Raw genomic sequence first — 10,078 nt, 5'->3', positions numbered from 1 at the left:
TTCAGCAGGCAATTGCAAATCAAACATTTTTACTGTGCTGCCTGAAGATGCCTTTCAAGTTATTACAGTACTGGGCTTCATTTAGAAGAAAGATTCTTTCAGGCTGATAAAACTGTATTTGTGTTGCTGGGAATAAAAGGGGCAGCCTGGCTGGATACAACGGGAAAAATGAACCATTTATAGTCTAGAAGAATGTTCAGCAGAATGTCGCGTTCAATCTCTTGAAGTTCCCTTAATAAGAAACAGTTTCAGCCGTTAAATGCATGAAGTCGCCAGTACATGTGGAAATTGTTAAAACTGTGTGTGTGATGGTTTGGGGTAGGTATCAGAATATTTGGTAAGATCTGTCTGGTGTTAGAAGTAGCAAACCCCACCAAGATTATGCTCTGAGGAATGCAGGACAGTGGTTTTGGTTCTGTCAGCAGTCAGCCAGCACTGCAGCGCATTCAGTTTGCTTGCATTGATCTTTTTGGTTCCTTCACAAAGGATGTGCCAAGTACATTTGAAAGAGCATTACTCCAGTATACTTTCAAAATTATTTTAGACCTCATAGAAATGCATCAAATAAGTTTAGAGAACATCTCTCTACAGAGGAGTTCTTGATTTAGCTAAAATAATGAAAAAACAGTGTTTAATTGAGCAAGTCATTCAGAGATAATCCTACAAATACACGGGCTTCTAAAATCCCTGGTAATGATGCAGGTGCCTGTTCATAGGGAATTTCCTTCCTTCTAGTTAGTTGGCACAATTTACTTGTTCCTGTGGAAGACTGAGCAGCTTTGGGGTTTTTAAGGCCTGTTTGGACATTGCTGAGCAAAGTTAGGTTGAGGACAGCTTACTCAGTCGCGAGCATTAACAATTAAACACGACCATCTCATGTTTCTGATTATCCTTTCTGGTTTTTTAGTCACCTGATTCCAACAGAATAGAAAATTGAGACGTTTAATAGTGTATCAGGTCGTGTAACGCCTTTTTATTCACTTTTTCATATGTCACCTTTCAACCAAATTTGTTTCTCTGTGTGAGTGCGCACATGCGCACGTGTGTGTGTTGATTTTGGAGCGATGCCCAAAGTTTCCCAACTCACATTTGAGGACTGTGCTGGGTAGGTGCTGTACAAACACAACTGCTGTTCGTGTGAGGTTGTATTAGTAGTCTTCCACCTGTAAAGCCAAACTTCGTGTTATGATTTTGGTTATACAAGGCTGAGAGGTGAAGCAAAATGTAATTGTAGGAATTCCCTGTTACTGAAGTAAATTTCTTTGCAATGTGATGCAAGTTTGTGGTTGTTTTTTTTTTTATTTGTGTATCTTGTGGAAGATGCAGAGGATGAAAAGCAATTACTTTTATAGCAGAATTGGTCAGGAGATGTTACATTTAGTTGAGACAAAAATGATTAGTCTTTGGGTGAAGTTCAAGAAATGGAGTTGCATTTAGAATTAAAATATGAGGTTTATCTACAGCATCAGTGTGTAAGAAGGAGGATTTTCCTCTCTACATGATGAAGGGATTGAAAGAGTAGTAACGTGACAGTGGTGGGGAAGAAAGCGGGTAGAAGGTTTTAAGAGACGTACGTTTAAAGCTATTGGATCTTTGACGTTGCGACTAATGTGAGCTGCAGGGTTCGTACCACGTTTCAGTCCAAGTGCCCTTTTTCCTGGTTAGCTTTTCCCGTGTTGCTGCTTCCCATGTTGAGTTTCAGTTTCTCTTCAGCTTGAAGAGTTACAGATAATACGATTTTTCGTTCTGTTATTTTAATTGCTGAATGGGAGGAATGAAGTGTTAGACATCTAAAATCATGAGTAATTCTGGCCACATTTTAGCATTGTGGCTTTAGTGTGCTTCATATTTGTCAAGGGAATAATTAATTGCTGGTATGGCAGAAGCTTACATTCAGGAGTAGTTGCAAGTGTTCTTGTTCTTGTAATTACTTAGAAATACTGACAACTGTTAAAGACAAAGTTGATGCAGGAGGGAAGAAGCCTCTCTGCCTCCCACTGTGATTCGTCACACAGAGTGAAAGCTTGCACGCAGACACCGCTGTACTCGTAACCTCAGCATCTGCCGGTACAGCTGAGGAAAGGCCGGCAAAACAAAGGGTCGAGTTATTGGGGAGAGTGTACGTTTGATCCCAGATGCGGGTGACATGGTGATGTACGTCCCTGTGAGTCCCAGCGTTGTTTCTGTTTTACTCTGAGCTCTGAACGCTCTCGGAGATCTTGTTGAAACGATTCCTCTTGGTAAATCCAAAATGCTGCTCTGAGGAAATGCTGTTGTCAACTGTGCACGTTAGTCAATGAAAGCAAAAAAACTTCAAGATATTGTTTGTGAGTTTTTTCTGCTAGATGTGAGATGCTAATTAAGTAAACTTTCCATTCTTTTCATTCTAATCTTATTCAGGTATTTATCTGTCAGACTTGACGTATATTGACTCTGCCTACCCATCAACTGGGAGCATTCTGGAAAGCGAGCAAAGAACAAATTTAATGAACAACATTCTTCGAATTATCTCAGATTTACAGCAGTCATGTGAATATGGTAAGCTAGTGTGTAAATATTGCAGTATTAAAGAGAGCAACTTTAAAAGCTGTAATATTTGTCTTTTGCAATGTAAGTAAGGCCCAACCCATCTGAATGCCATTAATGCTCTTCATCCTCTCAGCAAAAAAGTCTTCAGTTTATTCTGGGATTGTTGGTTATGACAGAGCCTCAGTGTGAGGAGACGGAATAAAATTGCCCTTTCCTTACATCACACATAAACTTTTTGCAGTACTTAGTTTCTGATGGAAAATGTGGAATGCATTGTAATTCACAGAAGTTTTCCTAGTACAGTATAAACTTGTATTCCCGTGTTTTATAATTCCATGCATGTGAATTCTAAAAATAGTAGGATTGCTTTTGGAAGTAGTGCTTTTACTGGAGCTAATAGAACACTTTCAACTTGTCTTTTGGACATTTATAGTTCTGTTCATAGATCAGATAGTGTATTTTTTTCTTCAAAGGTGACCTCCCTCACAATCCTCTTCAAGTTCTAGTAAAGTTGTAAGGCTTTGTTTGTGATGCTGGAATGCGAATTAGCACCGAAGCGTGGCTTAGCTCAACAGAGCTCAAGCTAATAAGAATGTGGGCAGTGAAGGAGTCTTCAAATACAGCCCTGCAGGTTTAGGCCTTCAGTTTGGCCAGAGGCGTGCTCTCACTTTTCCCTTACATGTGCTCTGCTAAGCAGAGCAGCTCTTGGAGGGTACGGACCTGGCTTCATGGGTGTGGGGAATGTCAGTTCAGCACATGAGAGTTGCCGTGAAGGACAAAAATTTCAGCATCAGTAAGGACTGTAGTTTGTACCTTCATAGGATGTAAGCCAAGAGATCTGATTCTTTTTAAACAGTTTCTGGAAAATAGCTTTGCTTACCAGGGAAATCTGATTCTTTTTAAACAGTTTCTGGGAAATAGCTTTGCTTACCAGGGAGTGGTGCAGTGGTAATGAGTATCGTCTGTTCTCCAGATATTCCTCTGTTGCCTCATGTCCAAAAATACCTGAACTCAGTTCAGTACATAGAAGAGCTACAGAAGTTTGTAGAAGATGATAATTACAAGTAAGTATGAAATGCTGTCTGTTGCTACTCATTACAAAATAACTTTTATAACACAAAGCCTGTCACTTTTGAGATTGCACTCGTGTCAGGAGGTGGTGCACTGATTGCAAGTAGTGAGGTTACAGCAGGGTCCTGTGCTGAAGACAGTTCTCAGCATGCTGGACGGCGTATCTCTTTCCTTTTCTGTGCCTGACCGCATCACGCCCTAGCTGTTGCGTCTGTTTGCTCTGTTGATTTGATCTGCAGACCTCTTTGAGTGTTTGCTGGTGAAGACTCCTCCGCACTTCAGCTCGCGTGTAAGACTGTTCAGTCAGTCAGATGATACCACGATCAGCAAAAGCTTATGTCATTTTTTTATCAGAACAAAGTCATCTGGGTGTCCAGTCCCAAGTTCTTTCTAAGGGTGACTTAAGGCTTTCACTTTTGTATATACTTCACTTTCATTTTATATTTTTCTCTTTGATTAGCTTATACTGCGTGAGTAAAATGTAAACACTTGAGTTTTGAGAGGCAAGGTGTTGTCCATCTGTGCCCTTGCCCATTCCTCCCAGCATACCACCCGGAACAGAGGTTTCTACTTCCTTAATTAAAATATTATTACTGTATTAAGTGATTTGGCATCCGGCAAAACTGGGGGATGGAAATCTCTGGCAAGAGACAGGAACAAGCCCTGAGGACAGGAAAAAACCTAAAGCAAATCTGTGGCGTATGAAGAAGGTTTTTGTTCATTGGCTAATCTGCTTGAGGAGGTTCCCCATCCACTCCCATCCTGCTCGCCCTCCCGGGAAGTTTGTCACCTCGGTTGTGTTGAATTGGTTGCTTGTGTAGCTACCTTGGAATGGTGGGAGGGTTATGTACACTGGAGGAACAAATAGGCTTTACCATTTCATAGCCCGAACTCGGATTTACTCAAAGGCAGCAAATAGGGACCCTTCAGTTTATGGCAAAGAACAGTTAACGAGGACTCAGACGCTTGGCTTCCCTTCTGCGATTTGTAAATCATTCTCTGGATGTTCATGTGCAAGCGTCCAGCTTCACCTTTTTGTTGAAATGTTCTGTAGCCTGATTTTGGAGGTGTTGCTTCCTAATCACTGAGAGTAAAGCTCTATGGTCAAAGATTTGAAGGGAAAAAAACCAGCAAACAAACCCAAGTTTCTTAACTGTAGCGTCTGCTTCTTAGTGACGTACAGTTTTCATTAACTCCACGCTCCACCTTCCTCCACCTTCACTAGGCAGGACTCAGAACTAGTAGGAGTTTTATTGCTGAAGAAGCTACAAGTCTTTTCATCCTGTACAGCCCACATTTTGATAGCAGGGAGATGAGTGGAGACAACTGCAAGTAACGCAGAAACGTGGCTGCTATTCAGAAAGTCTGTTTTTACACCTATGGGGTTTGTACCTATGGGGGTTTTTTTTTCATGGAGGAGGAGTGTACTTCAAAGAACTATTCTTACTCTAAGTGGCTATTATACTTTTTATCCCCTAAGGTGTCTGCTAAAAGGCTGCAGTTAGAGAAGAGCCATTGTGACTTGAATCTTCCTAATTTTATTTAAAAAAAAAATTAAGTTGTAATGGATTGTTACTAAACCATCTGGGGGTAGGAAGGAGAGGAGCTGTCAAACTTCAAACTGTTTGTCCCCAAAATTAAGTGGATACTTTTCCAACTGTACCAATTTCAAAGGTTCTAGTTCTGCAAACTGTGTGGACAAGGTATGCTTGATCTTCCTGGAGTTTTCTCTCCTGGTTTCTGCCCTCTTTGTGGTACTGTTGGAAATGGCATTCAAAAGTGCCTGTTATAGAAAAAGCTTGAATTATGGATGCAGTCAAGTTGATAATGTATTTTCCAAAACGCAGAAGGATTTTGGCTTTTAAATCAGCAAAGACAGAAGTCTTGGCCTCGCACACCCAGTGCACTTCATAGGAAAATGTAAAATACGAAGTGTGGTAAGTGTAAGTATTTTAGCCGAGGTGGGGGGAGCAGTTGTACACGTTTTATTCTTCCTAGTTTTCATGCTAAGTAGTGGCATCTCCCCTGAGTTTCATGGATCCGCTCACAGTCCCAGGGCCATGGGGGTCCTGGCTTTTGCGTGGCTGCGTTCTCCATGCAGGGTGGTGTCACCGCAGAGCGACGGCCTCATCCCCTGCTCCTTCCACACCTTGTTCCACCTGTTAAAGCTCACGTGGGGCTTTTGCTGTGCTGGCAGCATCAGGCTTCCTGGTACAGGACAGGCTGCAGGGCTGTGCTGGAGCCACGGTTTTGGTGTTGAGTCTCGTCCTTCTTCAGCAGGGTATTGCAAACCTCTCCTGGTCTCTCTGAACCAAAGCAACAGACTCATTTAATACATTACACCCTAGCACGTCACTTTTTGAATCCTGCGCCTTGATGCAGTAGCGGGGTTTTTTCCACTCAAAAAATTAAAAAAGAACATTCAGAAATAGGGAATGCTAAAGATAACTATGCACAGTGTTTCTTGCAATTATAGAAACAGGCAGCTTTCAATTGTGAATTTTAAAATTTTTTTTTAAAAAAATACTTTGCTGGAGCCACGGTTTTGGTGTTGAGTCTCGTCCTTCTTCAGCAGGGTATTGCAAACCTCTCCTGGTCTCTCTGAACCAAAGCAACAGACTCATTTAATACATTACACCCTAGCACGTCACTTTTTGAATCCTGCGCCTTGATGCAGTAGCGGGGTTTTTTCCACTCAAAAAATTAAAAAAGAACATTCAGAAATAGGGAATGCTAAAGATAACTATGCACAGTGTTTCTTGCAATTATAGAAACAGGCAGCTTTCAATTGTGAATTTTAAAATTTTTTTAAAAAAAATACTTTTATATGCTTCTATTTCCTGATAATTTTTAATGCTTCTTTAATACAGACTTTCATTAAAGATAGAACCAGGGACCAGCACCCCCCACTCTGCTGCTTCCAGAGAAGATTTAGTAGGTAAATGCTTATAAATGTGAGAACACTTGAGGTTGTCAAATGCATTATTTTTGAGTTGCGAATGTGGAAAATATTTGCCTGAGGCTAATAAAGTGTGAAGGATAAACACTGTATATTTGTAATAAAAAGTCTAAAGGTGATCTGTAAAGAAATTCTTTCAAGGAATTGAGTCAGTTTTTTAAGCTCTTGTATGTATTGTGGCACTGACTTGTTAGTGTCATTTGGGGTGAAGAGCTATTAAATATTCATTCTTTGTTGTGTCTAGACAGAAGGGCCTTCATCTAAACTTTTCATGGTTTAATATGCTTCCAAAAATGTACATTATTTTTGATCAATGCCAAAAGCGGTCAAAGTCAGGAGTTTCAAAACAAAATCGGTGGGCCCTGTTTGATGCCAGTGTAGCTAATGCAGTAACCTTTAGGCCTGACAGAATTACTTGTATCAGGACGGTCTGTTTGAAATAAGTGTTCGTTATTAATGCTGGGCAATTAATAACAGTAAAAAGTACAGGGGGGTTAATTATCCATATGGGTCTTTGAATGAGTTTTTTATGGGCTGTCTCTTACAATTCAAGTTTAGAAAGTTTTGTGCAACTCTTCCATCGTTTCCGGAGGAGTAACCCTGACAGTAATTCTAGAGTTACTCAGGAGTAACGTCTTCCTTGTTCCCAGGCTCTGAAGTTGGAGCGTCTCCACAAAGTGGACGGAAAAATGTTGCAGCTGAAGGAGCCTTGCTACCACCAACCCCCCCTTCACCTAGGAACCTCATACCACATGGACATAGGAAATGTCACAGTCTAGGATACAAGTCAGCCTTTTCTTTAACCTGAAAATCCTAAGCTTTGTGGTGTATCATCTCTCAGTATGAAAGCTTTGCTTTTAAAAAGTAGCACGATTTGTACGCAGTGCTTCACTTCGAGTCTGATCTGTGGCAAGAGAGCAAGCTGTGACTGTAGACAACTATAATGGTGTATCCCAGCCAAAGAGAATTATCAAAATAGGAAGACTGTGTGGCTGTTATCGTCATAAGGCAGGCCCAGATATCACAAGTTAGCCAAAATAAGCTCTTTCTGCTTGACAAAACTATCACTTACAGCAACTCAGTGCCAGTGTAATTCAAAATCGAACTGAAATAATTGCTTTGTTGTTGTTTTACGGAGAGACCTCCTTTGTAGGCTTTCACAGAGCTGTGTGCAGTAATGGCTTCAGGTTTTTCTGTACATGAGTGTACTTCTGACTGATACTGATGATCGTTTTATCATCAGTTCCCTTGTCATCTTTTAAAAATGCAAGACTGTAGCTATTCAGTAATCCATCTCTCAACTTCTATTGTGTCATTTTACCTTTCATGAGCTAGAACGCAATTCTAAAGTTTATTATGTCTTATAGTAAGACAAAAATACTTGAGGATACTGGAAGGAATTTTTAAAGCACTCCTTTCTTGTTGCTCCAAGAATGCTGTGCAGTTTTAAGACTAGTAATTCCTATTGATAATAGAGTTAGTGCTCAGTTGCTTATGACCCAAGTCGTGGTTTAGTTTGGTATTCACTGCGTGCAATCCTTGGAGATGTTAAAGCAATGGCTTTAGAAAGGTGTCAAAGCTAACGTTGTAACAATTTTATTCTTGTTCACTTCTAGTTTCATACATAAAATGAATACGGCTGAATTTAAAAGTGCAACATTCCCCAACGCAGGATCAAGACACCTCCTGGATGACAGCGTCTTGGAGCCCCACGTCCCATCCCGAGGACAGGCAGAAAGCTCCACCCTTTCTAGTGGAATTTCAATAGGTAGGAACTGTAAACACTACCCGTGCAGTACATGGTCTTTTAACAAAGATTTTGGGGTGATTGTGCAAACAACAGTACTAGTCTAAAAGAGCAATTCTGTCGTAGAACACATTTGAGAAATGTAGGTGAAGGGCACCGTTGTTTATACACCATGGACTGACAAATTGTAAAAAAGCAGGGGGTTTGGGGGTGGGGTTTTTTTGAGGTATCGCCTTTAACGATACAACCTCTGATACTCCTCTTCTTCCTTGGTGGGGGTGGAGGGAAGCGCAGGGTACCATTTTCTAGTCTTTCCCCCCACCTCTCTTTCCCCCAATGGATCCAAATTAAAAATGGCTTGTGGTAAGATTTCCATTTAAACCGTCATGTTGAATTGACAGTGAGAAGTGTAAATTCCTGACAGGCTTTAAGAACATCATTTCTAAACGCTCCTGACTTGTGTCAAGAGTAGATAGCAATTTAACTTCCAGGTACTTCAGACCGTCAGACCCTACTGCATTTTGCTAAGTTATTTATCTTCAAATATTTGGGGTATTCTTCTTTGGAGAACTTCTGCTTCCTGAGTTTCTTACATGATGACAGTGGCTTTTTTGTCCTGTTACACAGAGATCTTTATATTGGAGGGAGGGCAGGACAAGTGCCTCTGATCCACCCAACTGCAGCAAGGGTTGAGAAATGGAACCTCTGTCACAGTCCTTTCCCTCAAAATTAGTAGCTTGACAGAATTCAGCAGTGTTCAGGTTTTATGCATACATGGCAATAAAAGATTTTTATAGTGTTATGCATTTCTTTGGATAATTTCATTTTAAAAACCAGGTTTTCTTTTTTGCCTTCATGGAGAGAAATAAGGTCATGCAGTTTAAAATTACACACACACAGAGTTTAAAATTTCAGAAGCTGTTTGTGTATTTTCTGGAAGAGGTCATGTTCTAAGCAAATATGTGGAAAGGCCATATTCTAAGCAAATTTTTATGTGGAAAAAGTCAAATATCTAGAGGCAATAATTTTAAAAGATTACTTAACAAGTAAATCTGTGGCACTAGCTTAGACCAAAGTAGTCTGACTCTGTTCACATCAGACAGCTTCCACTATGAAATGTGCGTTGCCTGTCTCTGTTTTCTACGGGCTCTCTGCTGTGGCAAAGTTTGCCATTTCTAGGTCATCCATCCATCCATAAAGTTTTAAATATCTAAAACTTCTCTGCAGCTGATCCTTTTTTCCAGGGTAAACTATTTATTTACCTCCATTAGAGCCTAGTGGAGAAAGTTTGCCAGAACTGACAAGCAGTTTTTCATGAGGTACAATTAAGAATCAGTCACCATCTAGACATTTTGGAGAATACAGGGGTTTCCTGCTTTGTCTCATCTCTGAATTTTTCAACTCGGTTCTCCTGCATGGCCTTACTGACTCGTTGTAGTCGCCCTTACAAGCTGGAACAAAATCGCCACTCAAATCACTTGTAAAGCAGCAGCGTGTGTGCGATCAGCATTTGTGGATAGAACTTCCCCTCTGCCATTCTCTTCCACCTCCAGCCTCCCCGTTCTTGGCTAATCTAGTTTTTTCACTGTGTTGACAGTCTAGTGTCACTATTTTTGCTGCTGCTTGATTATGAAAATTTAAATGACACAAAAGATTAGTAGAGGTGCAAGAAGTATGTGTGGAGGAAGAGAGTAAGTCCTGGAGGCGTGTAGGATCTATTGCTGAAGAGTTACTGGAAGTGTAAGTTGTCTGGCATTCTCTGCTGCTGCTTC

At 40.7% G+C, this 10,078-nt stretch overlaps 1 protein-coding gene across 2 annotated transcripts in view; it reads left to right on the top strand.

Annotated features, from left to right (window-relative positions):
• The window catches only part of RALGPS2 (Ral GEF with PH domain and SH3 binding motif 2), a 96,695-nt gene that overhangs the window by 58,826 nt on the left and 27,791 nt on the right, over positions 1–10,078 (top strand). For both annotated transcript variants that reach the window (XM_010145901.1, XM_010145976.1), the window contains exons 8-12: positions 2,401–2,538; positions 3,503–3,593; positions 6,471–6,538; positions 7,210–7,345; positions 8,176–8,327. In XM_010145901.1, coding sequence (XP_010144203.1) covers positions 2,401–2,538; positions 3,503–3,593; positions 6,471–6,538; positions 7,210–7,345; positions 8,176–8,327 — 585 coding nt within the window. The remainder of the gene's footprint in view (positions 1–2,400; positions 2,539–3,502; positions 3,594–6,470; positions 6,539–7,209; positions 7,346–8,175; positions 8,328–10,078) is intronic.

The sequence above is a fragment of the Buceros rhinoceros genome, unplaced genomic scaffold (genome assembly GCF_000710305.1).
Source record: "Buceros rhinoceros silvestris isolate BGI_N320 unplaced genomic scaffold, ASM71030v1 scaffold1370, whole genome shotgun sequence".
In the NCBI taxonomy this organism is placed as follows: domain Eukaryota; kingdom Metazoa; phylum Chordata; class Aves; order Bucerotiformes; family Bucerotidae; genus Buceros; species Buceros rhinoceros.
The sequence above is the reverse complement of the archived record's forward strand: the minus strand, read 5'-3'. Positions and strand labels throughout refer to the sequence as shown.